General features: G+C 38.1%; 1 protein-coding gene across 2 annotated transcripts in view; it reads left to right on the forward strand.

The window, feature by feature from the left end:
- SNTG1 (syntrophin gamma 1) overlaps window positions 1–21,667 on the forward strand; it is a 180,590-nt gene that overhangs the window by 140,960 nt on the left and 17,963 nt on the right. The window contains exons 14-16 of one of the 2 annotated variants that reach the window (XM_060116217.1): window positions 5,428–5,580; window positions 10,110–10,202; window positions 21,155–21,265. In XM_060116217.1, coding sequence (XP_059972200.1) covers window positions 5,428–5,580; window positions 10,110–10,202; window positions 21,155–21,265 — 357 coding nt within the window. The remainder of the gene's footprint in view (window positions 1–5,427; window positions 5,581–10,109; window positions 10,203–21,154; window positions 21,266–21,667) is intronic. The other variant, XM_060116218.1, reaches the window with a different exon arrangement.

A 21,667-nucleotide genomic window follows, 5' to 3' on the forward strand; every position in this document is an offset into this window, starting at 1 on the left:
GCAGATCTTTTTGGTACCACGTCCCAAGTGGAAGCCATGCACAGACGCCTCCGTCCCGGCGGTGGGAGCCTCTGTGGAGTCATTCCCGGGGCCTCTTGTTGCACAGCCAGCAGCAGGGGTGGGAATACAAGCCTGGCTGGTTGACCCCCTGGTGCTGCTCTTTCTCCACTGCCCCCCATTAAGGGACTTTCTTTGAGCATATAATCGTCTCCATCATTGAAATTCCTACAACTCACCCATCCACCTGCTTAGCTGTGCACCAGAGGGAGGAGGGGGCAGGTGTGCATGCCGCTTCTGCAGAAGGGGTGCTTGTGTAACACGCAATTTCATCTTAAAGACTTGCTTAATCTGGGGCTTCCCTGGTGGCGCAGTGGTTAAGAATCTGCCTGCCAATGGAGGGGACACGATTTTGAGCCCTGGTCCGGGAAGATCCCACATGCCATGGAGCAACTAAGCCCATGCACCACAACTGCTGAGCCTGCTCTCTAGAGCCCGCGAGCCACAACTACTGAGCCTGCGAGCCACAACTACTGAACCCGCGAGCCACAACTACTGAAGCCCATGCGCTTAGAGCCCGTGCTCCACAATGAGAAGCCACTGCAATGAGAAGCCCGCACACCACAGCGACGAGTAGCCCCCGGTCGCTGCAACTAGAGAAACCCCACGCACAGGAACGAAGACCCAATGCAGCCAAAAATAAATAAATAAATTAAATTAATTAAAAAAAAAGACTTGCTTAATCTACCGATTCAAGCACTATGAAGCCAACAGTCTTCTCCTGATGTGCTCACGTAGAATTTGCACATCATGTCAGGGATCCTGGTATAACCAGCTCTTAATGGACTTGGGCTTCTTGACTTGGGGACAAAAGGCTGGTGAACGAAGGTTGGTGAACACACAGTGTAAAATTACGTGATTGTGTTCCAAGCGCTGCAAAGAGACTCAGTTTTCTCACCGGACTGTGAGGTGTTGTCCTTACGAGGCTCCAACCCCAGCCCCTCTCTCTGCTGGGCGAGGTTCGAGGCCCACGCGCACTGGAAGGTGAGGGAGAGCAGGCAGAGGGGGACACGGGCAGAGGACGGCAGTCGCTCCGTCCACCACTTCCGCCCACACCCCCCAGCCCCCCTCTCGGGCTTGTCTCCCTTTGTTCACCAGCCTCCCGTTTGACCTCTGGTCCTCGCGGGCAGCACCCCGGGCCCTGGTCATACGGAAGCAAAGGCTGCAACACAGCAGGGAGACTAAAGGCGCATGCTCACAGATCCGCCCGGCTCGGTCCCCCTGACAGCAGATACCCTGCAGTGGAGACACTTCCCATCTGCATTGGGTTTCCGTCCGAAGGACCCTAAGGACAGGACATGTACACACAGTATGATAAAATTCAACACATATTTAAATGTCATTCTGTTAGGTTTATCTTCTCCCCTATACTGCTGTTTTTCTGGGGAAGTGTTTTCAAATACACAGAAGTCATAGCTAGCCATCTAAACAAAAGATAAATTGACACAGAATGTATTTATTAATTGATCTAATAATTTGAGAGCTAATACAATACATGCTGTGTAATAGATCACTTGTAATGCATAAACTAAGATTTCATCACATTTGATTGCAGAAATTAAACTTATTTTGGACAGAAGAGTACCTGTATGCTTTGTACTTATGTAAAATCAGAGTTATAAATGCCCTGTGATTGTATTTTATTTGTTTAGGAACATAAAGTGAGTCAATGAACATTATAAAGCATATAGGTTTTTAAAAGTCAGTCATGGAAAAGAATTACCTACAAAGGGAGAGATGGGTATTTTCATTCCAGCTATAAGTGATGGCTCTGAGTTGTACCGTGCTCAATTATTTTTATAACGTCTATTTTCCAACAATGTTATGTATATTAAAACATATTTCATTAGTGTATATATGTGTGTATGTATGCAGCATTTTATATAGTTTTAAATTATTCATTGTTATATATAATTATGTATACCACATAACCTATCTTCTATTCAACAGAAATGTATAAAAATGACAATACTCTTATTTTTGAATGCATGAAAGGAAACTTATTCTTGAAATATGTTTTGATGGTTGTACTACTAGGTAGAAAAATGGGCGAGGACCCAAAGTGACTCAGAAGGATCCAGTACAGCTAACGGTCCTTCATGGAACCTCACTTTCTTCCCAATCAATTGCCAGTCGCATTGCTTTCGATGCCATTTATACACCAATAATTGTGAACCTATTCAGAGCTCTCCCTTGCATCCTACCTCATGTCTTTATTGCCAGCTGGATGCTCCATGTGGGCGTCTGACCCACATCTCCCAGGGGACGTGGCCCCGCTCCAGACAACCCCTCGCCGGCGGCCTGACCCACCCGCCATTCACGTTCAAGAACTCAGGCACCGACCTCCAGTCTGTCTCTCACACCTGGCACCTCAGCAGGTGCATCCCACCCGTCTCCACGACGCCATCACCCTCGCACCTCCCCACGTTGGTCTTACCGTTTCTCACCCATCTTCCTGCCTTAAAACTTGTCCCCGTTAGCGTTCAGTTCGAAGCAAAGCAAGACCCAAAATTTTCAGGCACCTGCAGGGGGCCGTGGCCCGGACCACCACACGCTCCCGGCCCTCCACCCTCTGCTCAGCCCCCCGCCGCCCGCCCCACTTCCCCCGTCCTGCGCTGGCTCACGGCAGCCCTCCCAGATATCCCAATACTAGTTTACTCTCTCCCTTCATGCCTGCCCTCAAATGTCACCTCCTTGAAGAGCCCTTTCTTATCATTCTGTATAAATGGCACAGCCCCTGGGGCTCACGCCCCCCAAAGCGCTAACAGGCTTTCCCGACGTCTGACTTGTTAGGAATAAGCATTTCCTTGTTTGCGCTCTGATTTGTCTCATCCCCGCTCTAAACAAGTCTCCGTGAGACAGAGATGCTCAGTGCTTGGGCTGCACACCACAGCAGTGCTTGGCACACAGCAGGTGTGCAGAACTTTCCTGGGTGAACATCAACTGAGCACCCACCATGGGCACTGGACTGGGCCAAGATAAAATACTTTCTGAGGTTTCAGGGGTACATGCAATCTTGAACGCTGCCCGAAAATGTTTCCACAGTTGAAAGTTATTATTATTTGTTTAAAAAGAAGTATCACTAGAAAAAAGAGAGAGAGAAGAAAAGGCAGCGTCTAATGGTCCTGGATGTAAACAGCATTCAGTTTTATCCTGAGTTCTTTAGAACATGACCCAGGAGCCAGGCCAGAGATGATACCATCTATATCATGACTACTAATTGGGCAGTTTGGCCCCCAGACCTCCCCTTCATCTGACAAAGTGTGCAGGATTAATTGAACACATTTTATGAGAGGCTGCTGGCCAGATACCACTTCTCACAATGATCTTCACCCTTTAAATCTCCACAGACATGGCTCTCAAACAGGATCCTGGGGTACATAAAGAGAGGTGCGATTTTAGGTGACACAAGGAACCCCCTTTATGTCTCATGCTAGTCAGATCCGGACGAGTCCATCCTGGCTAGCTGGTATCTTTTACTACTCGAGGGATTAGGAAAAAGTTAATAGGTTTCAGTGGAGAGATACTAAGATCATTAAATAGCTAAGGCACGGTACCCCTGAGGAAAGGTAAAATAATTTGCTTCACTTGGTTTCATAAAGAGAAAGCCGAAAGGTGGCTTGATAATTGTCCTCAAGGATACAAAAGGTTACTTTTTAAAAAGTAGTGACCACTTGTTTTCAATCTCATCTGAAGAGAGATTATGAATAAATTAGTGTACACTGCAGTGTGAGGTATCCAGTTTTCAGAAAATGAATATCAGGAGATTGAAAAACAGTCTTTACATACCAAGTATTAAAGGCTGAGAATTAGAGTTTCATTCTTTGGAAATACTTACAGGTGGGACTGTTTGGATTATTTCTTAAAGGCAGGACCAAATGACCAGCCACAATTCCTACTGACCCTATAATGTCCACATCTGTAGGAACAACTAGTACATTTCTCCGACCCCCCACACTGGACAGCCTGTTCTCCTAAAAGCTATATGCTCTTTGGATTTCAAAGCATGGATTTGAGGATTTTGTTTTTAATATGATGTAATTATCCTCAGAACTAGAATATTAGGATTGAAATCTGAAAGATGAATCTTATAACTATTAACTAAAACCATTCATCTCAATAGGCAATATTGAAAGTCAACCCTGAATAATATTGTAAGAAATCAATGTTATTGTTTTATGTGTCTCTTGTTTGTTTGCTTTTCTGGTGCTAGTTATGCTAATTTATCATAGTGAAGCTTCTATGTGTTTCAATAATAATGTCTTTGGGAAAATGCTGATACCAATCAATAATGAAAACTGATTAAAGGATATTAAATAAGAAATCAAAAATGCAAATCAGATACAAGGGTAAAAGTTTCTTTTAATAATTATATTTTGTTTATATGCCATATACTTTTTAAAAGCATTACCCTATAAGAAAGCACTTTTCCCTTTGAAGGTACACAGCATTTTTCCACATGGCCTGGTTGGCTTTACTGAAACTCTTCTTTTTTTAAGTAGGGTCTTCCTTTCTGTTTCCTGTCAAAAGCTAAATCTAGCACATATTAAGCCAGTGAAGGAGTGTAAGCCAGGCTGTGTGGATAGACTGGAACACGGGGATCCTTATCAAGGCTGTGACAGAGGGCGGTTTAGAGGACAGGGCCTCAGCTGGGTCAGTATATCCCACAGCCCCCGCTGCATTCTTTACCTTTTAACATCTCTGAAGTTGCTACACATACAGATGTGTGAACACATTAGTTGAAAACATCTAGTAAGACCAAGAAATTGCCATGTCAGAGTCTTTTTGACTTAATGAAATACAGTTACATAAGTAAGGTAAATGTGTATTTTTTAAAAAGCAATAAAATTTCTGAAACATGTCAGATACAGTTTTTTCATATCTCATGTAGAAGAATATTCCCATGATAGTTTAAGGGTTATAGAAATCAACTCAATATAAGATACCATGCTTATAAAGCTCTTTAAATTTGCAAATAAATTAATAAGTATTGTTTAATTTCATCATCTTCACAGCTCTGTAAGGAAAAAGAGAAATTGTGTGTTACCCATCTGTACAGTAAGGAATTGAATCTCAAGCATTCAATGCTTTGGTAGTTACCTTGCTAGTAAGAGTTGAAACCAGAAATCCTAATTTCTATCTTATGGACATGCCTCAGTGTCAATTCAAAGAAGAAGTGTTTCTGTTATAGACTTTGAGGCCTGGAAATTGTCTGCTGTGACCGTTTGAATGAAGAATTAGTGCTGTCATAGAGTGTAATCTTTGTCACTGCAGCATCCCCGCCACCCACTGGTCAGCACTGATCCAGGTGTGGCCCTGTCAGAGTAGAACTGGTGTGTGCCAGCCTGTGTAACTCCAGATTTTCATCAGGACAGTGACCTGCTGGACCGGCGGAAACACTGCTTCACCGTGCAGTCTGAGTCTGGGGAGGACCTCTACTTCTCCGTGGAATTAGACTCTGACCTCGCCCAGTGGGAAAGAGCCTTCCAAACAGCAACCTTTCTGGAAGTGGAACGGATACAGGTGAGAGTCTGTGGAATTGTCGGACCTGTGACCCCCAAAGATGCATGACCACTCCCCTAGAATTCTAATATAAATTCAAAGGAGCATAAAAATGCAGTTCTGTGAGTCCTGACCTTCTTCTCGAATGTTCAATAATTAGCCATTGTTATTAAGTGAAGAGCAACACGGCTCTGAGAAACATTTTAATTTTCCTACAATTTGATCTTTCTAGGCTATTTCCTACCACTCATCAAAAACATATTTCTAACTTTAATTAGAATCTGCTCTCCCTTAAATCTAAAGTAGAAAATGCTCTTATTTTAATTAATCGTTTCCAAAGCCATTTCCTGGCCTCCAATCACAGCCACCTAATTTCCAGCCTGAACGACTTCATTCACTCACAAGCCTCTTTCTTGCTAGAAAGCCTTCTCTTCATCTCTACCCTTCAAAACGACCCAGGGAATTTGAAGCTTTTTTCAGAGGTCACATCATCCAGGACAATGTTGCTAATCCCCCATCAGCCCTGCCCTTCGCCTCCATTGCCCCGTCCACATGAGTCCTGTTCAAGCTCGCCCCTGCCGAGCTCAGTCTCTTTTCATCTGCTTCCTTAGGTCTCCCCATGCTCTGCTGTGTTGGAGTGATGAGGGCTTGTCATCCCCACACTGAGTTGTGGGTTTCCAGGGATTATTTTATTCCTCTACCGACTGAAGTAGAGTGCATTTTGTACATCATGAGTAATCGGCAGATGTGTGTTAAGCTTTATCGTGTTATCTCTTAACTGTGAAGTTAAATCTAGACCAGATGTCATAAACCTGTAGCCTATACAATTCACAGGACCGTGGACGGGAACAGGCTCTGCAGCTGACCCCTAACTGACCCTTAACAGTGACCAAGGGCAAAACTGAACAGTTGTGATGCACTTGAGTCATAGAGCCAGGACCTAAATAGACACACGGACACAATTTTGAAAACAAATGTATGATGATGATAGTACAGCATTATTATCCCGGGATTCTTGCCTGCAACAGGGGACTTGGATGCATAGTTGTTCAATTATGTTGAACTGATATGTGACATGTATTAATTTCTTTCTTCTGACTACAAATTTCTATATTCAACCCATCAGATCACACCAGTATGACAACAATCAGGGGAAGGGAACAGGAGAAGACTTACTTTCACTTTTTTCAGTGCTTAATTGACATTTTCTCATATTCTGCTGATCTGCATTACCTAAAAATGTTAAAGTAACTGAGAAATGTTGTTTCAATAATTTAGCTGTAAAGAACCTCAATTCAGTAAATAGATATGTTAATATCAAAGTAGAAAGATGAAAAATACCTTAAATATTATTTTATTCCAAGTATCAACACTTAAGACCATTTTAAAGCATTGTATAAAGTTGTACAGGAGTTGACATTTTTGTTATTTATTTTGATAGTTTTGGGTTTTCCTAATTATCCTTCCCCTAGAATATCACACTTCACTTGGAAACAAGTACATGGTGATTTCTACCTGCTGGTTTCAATTTAAAATTTCATTTTAAGTCTCCAGATGTTTAGAAGTGAGAGATAAAATTATGTAGTTTCACTCTATTTTACTTTTTTTTTTTTAAATCTGGACCTCACATTCTCTAAACTGATGTCCTGAGCAATGCATTTCTTTGTACTAGCACCTTACGTATTCACAATACAAATTTGAGATGCATATGGTAAGTGAAAAGAAAAATATTTAATGTCTTTTTAGCTTTGGGTTGTTTTATAGATTTTATAATTTCCCCTTGTTTACTCTATCAGAAATCAGTAATCAATGACTGAACACTCTGGTTCTGTTATTTTCAAAATTCAAAGATGTGAATATATTTACATGAAGAAGTTTGTGTTTTACTTCTATGTTTCTTATATCTCCACTTCCACTAAAGTTGGTAAAGAAATAAAGAGAGGACATATTCCTATTGTGAAACATGCATAAAAGTAGGAAATTAATAAACTAGTCGACTAATACAATAAAAATTAATAAATTAATCTATTTTTATTTTAAAATTAGTTTTCATTAACAGGACTGCACCCTAACAATTTCTAGCTTCTAATCTATTCCTTTATCTATTTAAATATTTTCTGATCTCTAATGTACTTAATATTGATATAAATATATATTTATTTAAAGGATAATTCACTGAAAGCAGGTATTTCTAAACATCCTACATTGTCATTTCAATTAACAGCTTAAAACCTAGCCATACTTCCCAGGGTGACAGTAGAAAATGTAATGAACATTGAAACAGAAATATGACAATTTGCATGAATTACACCTTACATTCACCTAGTATTCAAAGCACCAGAGTTAAGCCTAATTGATTTACTGTATTTTTAGTACCTTTATTTGTCCAATTTCTAAACAATTTTCCCAGAGTAAGTGAATAATACTGGTAAGGGACATATAATTGTTTTTTACACTAATTCAGTATGAATTAATACAACCCTTTTAAAATAAGACTTTCTGTGAAGAAGTGTGTCCCATTCAAAAATTGATTTCTTTTAGTGCTATTATTTCAGACTCTTTCATTGTGCTTTATCTAGCTATAGACATTTAGCTGTCATCCAAAAGGGCATGTAAAAAATCATTTTATGTGTGATGTATCTTCAAATATTATGTAATAATATATAAAATTGTGCAAAATAATATATAATAATTATATATAATATATAATAATTGTGCAAAAATCTTTCAAAGTGTTTCTAGCTTGAAATTCCCTAAAAAGGATAATTTTTTTGCTTTTTTCTAGCTATAATTCAATTTTATTATAAAATAAATATAGAAATTAAACAATAAATCAAACATTTCAATGTTAAAACATACAAATATACTCTTTACATATGTTTATTAAGACTATAAATCATAGAATAAAACTTCAGTGGGTCTCAAGTTATATCGTGTCTGTTTCGATTTAATGATTATTGAAACAATGTAATTTAATTCATAATTCTGTTCTTAATGAGATAAATTGTAATGTTCCATACTGAAGGTGTTTCCACCTGACATGTATCTTTTAAATAATGTTACTTGAAAATAGCAAGCAATTGTGTCTAAATTGGAGAAAATGAGATGGCCTTGGATATTCCTTAAGTTGATAGTAGTTTTAATAAAGTGGTAATGGGTGGGTACAAGCATGGAAGGTAAGGTGTTCATGTATTAAATAAAATTACACCCACAAATAAACTTACAAGGCCCATTAACTTTGCTTTCTAATCTGCTTTTTTGAAAAACTTAACTCCAAATGAATAATCTGGCCTGGTTATAACTTTCCAATGCAGATTGGGCTTAAACACATGAATATAGCTTTTTGGTGGAGTCAACGTGATGCATTTAGCCATCGTTAGTCAGAATGAGATTCACTTAATGTACTTTTATACACAGTATTATAAACACAAATATGACGTAAGGATTGGTATCGAACATTTGCTTGAGATAGGTTTCTCTCTTTCTCCCTCTCCCTCCCTCTCTTTCTCCTTTGTGAATTACAAATGTTTTTCTTGGGATTACCCTGGTGGTCCAGTGGTTAAGACTTCACCGTCTAATGCAGGGGGTGTGGGTTCGATCTCTTGTTGGGGAGCTAATATCCCACATGACTCTCGGCCAAAAAACCAGAACATAAAACAGAAGCAATGTTGTAACAAATTCAATAAAGACTTTAAAAATGGTCCACATCAAAAAAGTCTTTTAAAAAAGATGTTTTTTTCTTGATTTGCAATTAAATGCAAATAAAACTGGCCTATGGACATAAAAATGCATTGTTTCATATAAGTCCCAAGTGTGTATTTCTCATCTGTTATTCTTGTATTTCAGCATCTATATTTTACTAGCTTTCCCAAACTATTTATATAAGTAAAATTATAATTTAGTCTGATCTCAGTGTGAACAATCATTAATTATTGATTTCAAAGAATCAATAGGCTTACACAAATAATAGGAAGGGTAAGTGTCCTTAGGACATAACTTGTACCACACTGATGAACATATAGAGACTCTTAAGGTCAAGACGTTTCCTGTATTTCTTGCTCTGATTATTAAATCTGTTTGTGTGCCTGAGAGCTCTCTTTTTAATAATATCAATGAAATTGATATGCCAAGAATTTAAGTAATACCTTAATCTTTAATAATTCACTTTTAGCTTAATAAAAATGCAGTGATATTTAGCTACAGAATATGACAACTTAACACAATCTTGCCTACACCTAAAAATGTGTATACAGTTTTATTGCCAAGATAGGGAAGGACACCAGTGTGACACAAGGTAAAGACAAGGTCACCAGGGCAAGATTGGAAACTCAGCCCTGCATCCCGGGGCAGGTCAACAACCGGTCAGCCTGTGTTTTGTTGATGTTAGGATGTTGACAGCACCAGGTTCCTTATACAGTTATTGCTGAAATAAAGTTAGCTGCTGTATAAGGAACTTATCACAGGGGTTGTGACACAGTCTGATATATGTGGACTATTAACCCTGACATTGGGTCAGTCACATGAAAGTAACAGTTTTTTGTTCTGCCCAGTGCAAGACATATGCGTGTGTGTTGGAAAGTCACCTGATGGGGCTCACCATCGACTTCAGCATGGGCTTCATCTGCTTTGACGCTGCGACCAAGGTACTGTGCATGGTCAGTGCGAGGGTGCGCGGCCTGGGTCCTAATCAAAGACGACTGGAATTACTTCCAGCTCCTGTCACCACTCTGACTGGTTATCAGGTGTTGGATTTAAGGTCCTCGTTTTTATTAATAGGAGATAAATTATGCCTTAATATTTATAGAAAAACAAGAGATTGAATTTTAATAAAACAAATGTGTTGCCAGAAAACATTATAACTATAAAAAGTGTATATATATGTACTATATATACATATATGTCTCTATATTTTATATATATATATATATATTCTCTTTTACTAAAAGTATGGCCTCATAATGAAGCGAAATTTTCTTCTCTCAAAACAATTTTTTTAAAGTGTTCCTTTATTATTTTTCTGTGTCAACATCTCCAATATCAAAATGAGGAAACGTATTTTTTAGTTGTATAGATAATATGTTAGAATTATAGGATGGGGGAATTTCAGGGTTTGGAGGCCCCAAGCCAGGGTGTGTCACCTTGTGAACACTTGACTGTACTGTCTGATTGGGCACCTTTTCCACAAAGGATGTGTCTCTGGGAGTGATATACATCGAATGGTGACAGGCACTTCTCAGGCAGTCATGTCTAAAAAGTCTGAGAGCTCAGCTGACCGCTACCCAGCCTTAGTCTCCCGCTGCTGCAGCTCCTGACACAGGGCTCTGGTAGGAAGGCATCCTTCCCCCTATCCCCTTCCCCCGCAGATAAGGACATCAATTCCTTAGACCCAGCCCACTTTCTCCTTATCAAAGTATGAGCTGAGAAGTAAACTGATAGATTCCTTCTCACTATTTAAGGAGTAATGGGTAATCCCTTACTGGGAAACTTACACTTTACCTAGAAGTTAAGCCATGTACAGGATTTTCAAAATCAAATGCAAATAAAATGAGAGCAGTATAACTGTGTGAGAAGGGCAGAGGGCACAGAGGGCGGGAGGGTGTTGATCCTGGGAAAGCCTGGCGTCTAATGGGCCAGCCCAGCTGGGCCCAGCCAAGTGGGACGTGGGTTGGTGTTCGGAGATCTTATGATTTTTCATGACTCTGCAATTGAGATTGTCACCCAAAAGCTCACATTATCTAAGGGTGGCCAATGTTTCTTTATATCTCGACATTGGGAAATTAAGTCCCACACATATGGGTCAGATTTGACGTGCAGTGCATTGCTTTGGTGATGCCAAAGAATACTTTTCTAGTTATGGAATTTCAGGTGCCTGTGGCTCTTTTAATGAGCCTCACATGAGAGTGCCCTAAACCTGTCCTATGACAAAGATGTTCTTTTGAATAAAATACTCATTCAGAGCTTTTCTCACTAATGTGTCAAAGTATGATGCTGCAGTACAAATATAATTCCCATAACCAAAAGTATTGATTTTCTGACATTATATTCCTTTAAACCTGCATATGTGCATTAATTAATTATACCTATTAATAGATTTCCAATGTAAACAGATACCTCACCAGTAACATTTGTAAATAAATATTTACTGAATACTTCCTCTCTATTGAGAGACTTGGGGGGATATATATGTCAGTCTTGGGAACTCAAGACAGGCTTTTCAGAAAATGAGACACCAAGGATAAGATTACCCAGACAAATACCCGTAAGTGAGGAAGGAAGTTGAATTTGAGGTCACTTTTCTAATACTGTGTGTCTCACAGTAGTTCAGTGACTTTTCTAAGTTTCTTGGGAAACCCATTCCAGTGGCATGTGCTCTAGCACAGGACCCAGATATTATAAACAGACAACGTATATCGTGGCCTTCGATGCCCGGGTGCATTTCTGGCAGTTGGCCCCCGCACTGCGCAGCCTCAGGACGGCCACTCCCCCGGGACGCTTCTTGGTCTGGAACACAAACAAATTTCTGGCAGGCAGGTGTCACCAGGTAACCGAGATAGGAAATTATTCCATGTTCACTGGGTAAACAGAATTTAGGCTCCACTGGGACCCTCGAAATGGACCCCGTCCTCTGTAGACCACTCAGGCCCTGGACATACAGGGCCCCTCGCCCACCTTGAGTGACTCAGACTCTCCTCTTCAACCGCTTTTTAACCAGATCAGGGTGATTCGACACAGAAAGACCATGCATCCCAAGGTAATTTTTTATATGTTGCTAATTTAATGAACATAATAGTTTTCAAGTGATGCCTTTTACATGTGAGTCAATTTCTAGAAAAATAGATTTCTTTGAATTGGGGAGTTTTTTCTTATACTTAGGGGGAAAAGGAAAATGATTGACTCACAGTAATAAAGTTCATAATTAAATTTTAGAAATCAAATAGTCAAAGTGAAGAATTGGCACTGCCTCAAAAATAAAATGTGCAGGAGCTTATGTGTTAATTTAGCAGTTATTTAATAAACTGCTTAATCTCTGTCAGTGGAGCAGCCTTCAGACAACCTGAAGGAGAATAAAGCAGTGATGGCTTATTATGTTGTACAGGTATATTGACTTAGATGTAGCTATCCCAGTAAACTCATTTCCTTTTCTCTCTAGAGCTGTTACTCTCCACTGAGCTGGCAAAGATGTGTGCATATGTTAAAAAGAATCACTAGAAAAGAGCTGATTTCTATAGAGAATCGATAATATGAGTTATAAGTGTGGCTGAATTTTATCACGTTGCCAGAAAAAAGCAACAACAATAAAACAAAAATAAAACCCTAAAGATCCAAGAAATTTATATGAGAAAAACCAAATTTTCTTGCCAGTCTTTATTACACAGACAGCATGTAAAGTTTCTCAAAAGAAAATTAGTATGTTACAAATAGCACACCACATCCAGCAGCGTGTGGAAACATGTTAGTACCTCTTTTTCCACATGTATTTTGGTTATTCAAAACTTTACATAGATATGATTACAAGAAGTACTCTGTATAATCAACCCACCAGGTTGATGGGTTTAAGCTATTACAAAATAACACAAAAGGTCTGCATTTTAGAAACACTTTTCTTCTGTTTCTTTTTTTTTCTTTCCTGTTTGAGAGATTCCAAATAAATTGTCAAAGTGGACATCTGTATACCCCTCTGTGAATGTTCCACATATTTGATGAAAATATTTATACATATAGACATATCATATAGGGATAGTGTAGAGTCTGTTTTGGGGGAATAAATTTAAATGAAATATGTTTGATCAGGAAGTTTCATCCAGTCTTTAGGCCCCTGGCCCGAGGATGGTAAGTTTCGGTTCTGTTAACTGGAGCTCAGACGTGCGCCTGGATCCCGCAGGCTGCACGTCCTGAACACGTCTCAGCACAGGGTTCGCCCCAGAGCTGGTTGTCTTCCTGATTCTGACTTCTCTGCATTCCTCTCTCCGTTATCAGAAGGAATCTGAATTGTGTTCTATGCCCAGCCCTCTTCCTCAACAGCTGCCCTGAGTAAACCTGGAAGGTGCCCCCTAACCTAAGTAGGGCAACCCCTTCTCATCTGGTTGGTGCAGCGTCAGCCAAACCTGCCTTCTTGATGTAAATATTTATTGCACACACTCTTTCTATGCATCGTCTATGTGCAGGCACGAGGAACACAGAAAAGGGTACACTCCCTTCTCTCAAGATGTCCACAGTCTAGTGAAAGAGACACATCTGGAACTGGGGGCTTTCAGGAAGTCTGGGAGAAGCCAAAGCTTATTACAAAGACATAGATACCTGCCCTTCGGTCCCTGTTCCCAGCCACTGCCAGATGAATGATACTTCTAAAACATAAATCCAGCCATGTCATCGGTCTCCCTTGTTACATTACTTTAGTGGCTTCCTACTGCCTTCATGACGACATCCGTCAACACAGGATAGAAGCCTCTCAGGGTTCTGATCTCTGTCTGGATTTGGCATCATCTCCTGTGTCTCCCAGCTTTTGAAGATCATGACACTTCCACAGCTTACATTCACCTTGAGGGCAGATCTGCCTCCAGAAAGCCTTCCCTCACAAACTCAGGGGAGGCCTAGACACCCCCCGGTGAAGCACTGATCATCACACATTACAGCTGAGACTGGTGGAGATATTGCTCTAATCCAGACTCAAGCACCGTTCAAGGACACAGAATCAATTTAATGACTAGTAAGGCATGTAATGATGAATATGATATTGCCAAGGAAATAAGTGAAAGCCATGAGCTTTCATCTAATTCTGGTTTCTTTTCATATTTCTATTTTTCTCCCTTTATTCAACATTACCATTCACATTTATAAGATTTACAAAATTACTGTACAGTTGATGTACTAGTTTTAGTAAAAATGTAATTTATAAAGTTCAAAAACATAATCAGTTAGGATACATTTCACATGAATGAAGAACAAATGAGAAGGATAAAGATGTGTAAAGAAAAATATTCTTAAAGAAAAGGTTTGTCATGGTTTTCTACTAAATATGACTCCTAACCCACCCACAGAAGAAAAGGAAGGAAGAGGACGTGCTTACGGGACACTGGCATTCTAACATGTGTTGTTAATTCATTTCAGTGGGGAGGGGAGGGTGGAAGGCAGCAGAGGGGGTGTGTGCCTGGGCTGCTTGCAAAGTCGGAGCAGGAGGCAAAGCAGAAAGAGGGCTTTGAGGGAAGATTTGATTTTCTGCTTAACCAAGAGAAGACCCATCAAGACACTCTGCAGCAGAAAAAGGAAAAACATGTTTGTGGTTATTGCTGGGAAAACATTAGTTAACTGTCAAATACCAGGTGATTGGTGTTACAGGGAGATTAAAAATAGATTCTGCCTCCAAAGCAATTTTGTTGTAATTTTTAACGTGTTCTGTGTAATAAGTTGTAATCCATATAGATTGTGCTTTCTGGTGTGTTTGCCCCCTATGTTGCAAAATAGCCTTAGATTCCTCAGAAGATAGATGACATAGAGCTTAAATTACCTTCATATGTAGATGTTATTTCATTTTTTTGGAAGAGGAATTTTTCTGTGGGGTGAGAGAAATTAGGTTCTGCCCACAGTGAACCGATAAAGAGACAGATAAATGTATTAGAGGTTTTTTGTTTGTTTGTTTGTTTTTATTATTCTACTCTAGAGTTTTTCATGTTTTATTTTAGTTTATTTTATTTTTGGCTGTGTTGGGTCTTCGTTGCTGTGCGCGGGCTTTCTCTAGTTGCGGCAAGGGGCTACTCTTCGTTGCGGTGCGCGAGCTTCTCATTGCAGTGGCTTCTGTTGTTGCAGACCGTGGGCTCTAGGCACACGGGCTCAGTAGTTGTGACATGTGGGCTCAGTAGTTGTGGCTTGCGGGCTCTAGAACGCAGGCTCAGTAGTTGTGGTGCATGGGCTTAGTTGCTCCGCGGCATGTGGGATCTTCCCGGACCAGGGCTCAAACCCATGTCCCCTGCGTTGGCAGGCGGATTCATAACCACTGCACCACCAGGGAAGCCCTAGAGATTGTTTTGCCTATTTTTGTTTGGCATGTAAGTTTTTCATCTCATTTGTGCAGCTTCACTTTCCATTTATAGACATACAATTGATGAATTACATTTTTGAATAGTCTGCATCTAAGGAACACTTGATATCATACAAACACTTGATTCATTTGCTAACCTGAGTCCCTCAGTTGCAGCCCGCTCTGCCACCCGTCTCTGGCAGATTACAGCCAGCTCGGAAAGTCTCTGTGATAAATGTCGAAAATATGGAGGAAGGGAAAGCTTTTTCTTTTCCCTTCCCACTGAAGTTCTCTAGATCACTGGCATTTCTAAACTTTAAGCCAATTCTAACCATAAATCTTAAACAAATGGATAGCTTATGGGACACTTTTTACTTGTAGAGAGAGAGTGAAAAAAAAGCTTAAAATAACAACAGCATTGTAAAGAAGAAGAAATGATGACTCAGAACAGACTATGCTTGAGAAAATCAGTAAAGTACTTTCCTGAGTTTCGTGTCTTGTACCAAATGGGGTTCTGAGTCTGTCCTCTATTTTAAGGATCTTTCAGGCTATTTGCAATGCAAGTTCAATTATAATCATGCTCAATCAATGGGTCTTTGATGTTTGGTTAGGCAAATAATTGTAGAAAACCAAAGAAGCAGGTTGGGCTAAAAGAAAAATAGGAACCATGGAGCATGGCCAACTTGGTTTTGATTCCCACTTAATAGTTGTGAAATTCTATGAATGTATGTGATGTTTCCTTAATTGCATCCTCTGGAAAATGGCAGTACCCTAGCTATTGCAGGGATTAGTGGGAGGATGTGAAAGGGTCTAGACCAGTGTGACACTCACTGTAAGAAAGATGACATTCCACTGAAGGACAGCAGTGGACACATGGAACGCTTCACAGGCCCTGAGTGAAGTCCATGTGGTCACCCATAAATGACTCAAGGTCAGGAATGAGGGATGGATTCCATACTGTGTGCCTCATGATCTTCACATGAATATTCTGCTTGATAATATTTTAGCATTTCAACTTCAATCATTAGTGGATTAATCACTGTTTGTAAGCATAGTTTATAAAGATTTCTCACTGGTTTAAGAATGATGACCTTAAATTATAAAACCCAAATTGCATTGAATCCAAAGGTTTTAGCATTTATCTGTTTGCCTGCATTATTTTCTTTTATTTTTTCCAAAACTGTTGCAGCCTGAAGTAATTTAAAGAAAACATATCTATTATGAAGAATAGTTCAGAGGCAAATGATTCTTTTGCAGAATTTTTTTTGTAGTCTTTAATTGTGAGAGCACTTTGGGTGATAAACTTTTACTGTATATTTTCCTATTACCCACTATGTTTCTTAGCCATCTTCAGTGACTTTATTACAACTACATTATTGAAAATGCTGGGATTCATTTCATTGTTCTTCACACATACGACATCTTTGCATATTTTAGTCACTTAAAAATATTTAAAGACATCTTCAAAACGCCAGGTACATTTTAAATTTATCATTTCATATAGTCATTCAAACAGTATGTTGAGTTGAACACTGTTTCTGACTGTCAAAAATAAACAAAAAAAAGTTTAAATAAATACCATTAGTAAGGTATTTTGGCTCCATTATTACTAAAATCCATTAAATATTTTATTTTATAGGGAAAATTTTTTTATAATTTCTTGACATCTATTCCATGAGGAAAGCTAGATGAACAAAGTTAAATGAGTTTCTTTTTCTGAAAATATCCTCAGACTTTATTGAGCTAATGAACTTCAGCAAATGTATTTGACCAGGAGCTAGCAGAGCCATCATCTATGGAAAGACTTGAGGAAATGAAAATCTGGTCTGTGACCATTTATTCTGAAGACTTTGGGTGGAATTCTAGATTTCAAAAATACTCAGAAATGTTTTCATACATTGCTATCAGTTTTTTATTTGTTTGTTTTCTTTTTTTCCCTCCTTTTGGACTTGCTCTCCATCAAGTTCAACAAATTAAGATTACCACTGGTTGCAGGAATTTTCCAACCCAAATCCAAGGCCCCTTGGTTAAAGTTATGTAGAGAAGGCAGAGACCACTGGGCTTGCAAAGTTCAGGAGATATTATGGACTATTTGCTTACGTCATGCCCCTTCTACTGTTGGAAATTTCACAGCACTTTATAAGTTCTCATGTTAGTATATGTTTTCTGGCGTATTCACCCAAATCAATGCAACTACACGTTAGCTGCATACGTTTATTAATTTAGGAAAATACTGATATTACCATAACACTGTGCTCTACGAACAGTACAAATTCATATTATTGTTGCAATAACAAATAACATATCCAATGCTGAAGTTTTTAACTGAATTTATGATAGCATTCAGAGTAAGAGATATTTCAATTTGACATAATGAAATTTCTGAAGTTTTACTTTGATTCCGAAAATTGAATGCAAAAGAAGTTAAAGTTAACTGATTTTCTAATTGAAAGATTGATAGACAAATGACATCATTTAATCATGAAGTTCTTCTGCTAATAGAGACAAATCAATATCAATAGCTTCATTTTGATACATGAACAAGAAAACTTGAAATCCAAAATTTGATTTAGAAAGGGAGTCATCTGATCTACATAAAAATTTATGCTTAAAGAATATTTTAAATGTACTTATCTAAATATATTACAACAACGTTATGGCAACAGAAATAGAATGGTATAAGGACAGTGGTGTCCACTCATCTTTTTCAGCATTGATATTCTTAACATAGTTGCCATAATGTTTATCAGAATTTTAAAAACAAAATACAAGTATAAAGACTAGGATTTCCAAAGATTCTTGAATTAAGCTAATTTTTATACCTGTGTAACTTTTACTGATTATATTTTCAGATTCAGATTCCTCCAAATTGGTCTTAATGAATTCATGACATGTTAAGTCACACAGTTTACCTAGAAGGTTCTAAGTCTTACTAGTTTACTGAGTTACCTCTTAACTGACAAATCTTTCAGCCCATCATTAGATTCATTAACTACTTTATTCATTTTTGGAGTGATCTATTCACAGCCGAGGATCCATGCTCCATATTCCGAGAAGTCTCCAGGCTTCCTTCACGTATCTGCCTCATCTGCATTCTTAATTTTGTTACTCTTTATTTAAAATAATGAGCTTTAACAGCTGTTAAAGTCTGGCCTTTGGAAAGATCAGCTAGTTGAAATAGCAAATTCCTGTTTTACTTTTATGACTATATATGAAATATTATTTCAAGCTATAATTATAATTTGATAACTTGCAACCTTTACTTTTACAGTTAAGCCAAGCTAGACATAAAGTTTCTTGTCCAAAACCACGTGGTAGGTTAATGTGAGGACCTGAGCTGCATATGATAATGTTTTTGGCAGACGTTCCCCTGCAGCCTTCTACAAGCTCCTTTGTTTTAACAAACTTATCTGCTTTCCTGTTATGTCCCCCTTAAAGTCATATTATTGCATTTTCCATGTAAATACATGACTCTTATGAGCACTATTTTAATGCAAATTGTTCAGAATTTTCATTTTTTTATATTTATTAATAAGGTGTTTAACACTTTCCTTTATTTTTCATATATTGTATTTCCTTACAGTTAATTTTTTGAAAGGGAATGCCTGGATTACATAACATCCACATTTTTAAGGCTTTAATATATATTATAATTATTGCCCTAAAGAATTTCACACAGTTGCCAGGAATTTTATACAAATATTTCAAGGTAATAGCTTTAGTTATTTTAATAGCTTTAGTTATTTTAGTTTATTATTAAATAGCTTTAGTTATTTTAGTTTATTTAGTTATTTTTTGTTAGCTTTAGTTATTTTAATTTTCAGTGATCTTTGCTAATTTAACGTTTGGAAAAAGTGAAGTCATTGTAATATTATCACACTCTTCTTTATTTCTAGTGAGATTGAACATGCTCTCATATTTATTAGAAATAGTAATGGTTTTTCCATTGTCTTCAATGACTTTTCTCTGTAGTATTGTCTTTTTATTTATTAGGTTGTTAGGATTTTCCTTATACTTTACCGTATTTCCTGCTATATTGCCACTGTTTGTTGTTTTTCTTTCACCCTAACCCTAATTGTACATATGAATATATAATTTCTTATTAGTCCTAAATCTAGAACTCCCTCCTTTCAAAAGTTACTAAGTACTCACTTACCTACTACTGTGTAGTTCTCCTGGATTGTTTAAATTATTTCACTTTTTAAAACATAAAGGATTTTATTTAGAGGAAGTTGTGAGATAAAGGATATAACTCTTCTATTTTTCTTCCAGAAGGTTAATTGCCCCAGATAATTTTATTGTTAAAAGATGCTTTATAGTAATAGACTTAAGGCAAACATTTAAGAGGATTTGTAATGACTGGATATTGCTTCTGTATAGATTGTGTAGCCTCATAGTAAGAACAAAAGCAAAGACATCTACTTATACAGAGACTAATATCTTCAGAAAACTGATGGTGTCTTTTTTATCTTAATATATAATAAAATGCTTAATATATAAGAGCATAAATGTTTGGTGAATAAATAAATGAAAAATGAGCAGTATTCTGTATAAATTCTTTATACCTTATTATTATATATTACTGAGAATTTCCTCATCCTTATTTTTAAGGACTTTATGATTTTGCTATTTTATTATACTTTTAATTAATTTATTTTTTGCTGTGTTGGGTCTTCGTTTGTGTGCGAGGGCTTTCTCTAGTTGTGGCAAGCGGGGGCCACTCTTCATCACGGTGCATGGGCCTCTCACTATCGCGCCCTCTCTTGTTGTGGAGCGCAGGCTCCAGATGCACAGGCTCAGTAGTTGTGGCTCACAGGCCCAGTTACTCCGCGGCATGTGGGATCCTCCCAGACCAGGGCTCGAACCTGCATCCCCTGCATTGGCAGGCAGATTCTCAACCACTGTGCCACCAGGGAAGCCCTATTATACTTTTAAAAGTGCAAACTTTTTAAATTAGCATGTAGATTTCATACTGTCTAAACCTGCTGCTGCCACATTGGAAGATGGCTTTTAGCCTCATGATCTTCTAGACCGAGGTCCTGCGGATGGACGGGGTTGGTCCCATGAGATGCTCGTGCTGGTTTGTCTCATGAGGGCACCATGGAAGTTTCCGTTGTGATTGGTTACTCAGGCTGACCTTTCATCTTGACAAAGACACGGGTTATTAGTTTGAGCTTCAAGAGAAAGTTTTACAGAATTATCAGTTGAAAATCACCTTATCACTTCTATGGATGAAAAACAAAGAAATGGAAAATAGGTGTTTTTGCTGATTCACTGGCATGGACTTATGCTTTAAGTGAGTTTGTTTCTATTTCATGATAATGTAAAATCAGATATGCAAATTGATTTATTCATATATATGTTTAAAATGACTATTTCATGGGAACCAAAGTTATTTCAGGAAATTAAAGGATATATTGAATACTAAGCCTTTGATAAGTATATTTTCATTTACTTTTTAATACTGGGGTATAGGACTAACTCAATATGATTACCTTTTACCAGTTAAAAGAACAATTTCTTGGTTTCATTATAGATATGAGTTGCATTGACTCGCCTATGTATTTTTTTTCTCTTTAGGCAGTACTTTGGAGGTATAAGTTTTCTCAGCTTAAAGGTTCTTCAGATGACGGCAAGAGCAAAATCAAATTTTTGTTTCAGAATCCAGATACTAAACAGATTGAAGCAAAGGTAAACTGAAACTCATCACAAAGACCACCTCTAGCTACATTAATGCCATTAAGAAAGAAGGGAGAAAATTTAGGAAACCCAAAAGTGCAAAAACACACGTTCTCTATTTTTACCTTGGAATATACTGCATGGCCAAAAGAATAAATTTGCTTAAAGATTTTAATGGCAAATTTTCACTGAAATGCATATCTTAAAATAAATTACACACAACAAGTTGCATTTCTTAGTTTTAATTCCCTACAAACTGTATTTGTGTCACACTAAAATAATATTCTGAGAACTAAAACAGTCACCTTCTTGATGGTTTCACATTCTAAATAATAATTTAAAATATTCTGACTCCAGTTTATCATTATTTATTCCCTCTTCAGATATGAACACAAATCCCTGAAGAAAAATATT

Source organism: Mesoplodon densirostris, chromosome 13, assembly GCF_025265405.1.
Source record: "Mesoplodon densirostris isolate mMesDen1 chromosome 13, mMesDen1 primary haplotype, whole genome shotgun sequence".
In the NCBI taxonomy this organism is placed as follows: Eukaryota; Metazoa; Chordata; class Mammalia; order Artiodactyla; family Ziphiidae; genus Mesoplodon; species Mesoplodon densirostris.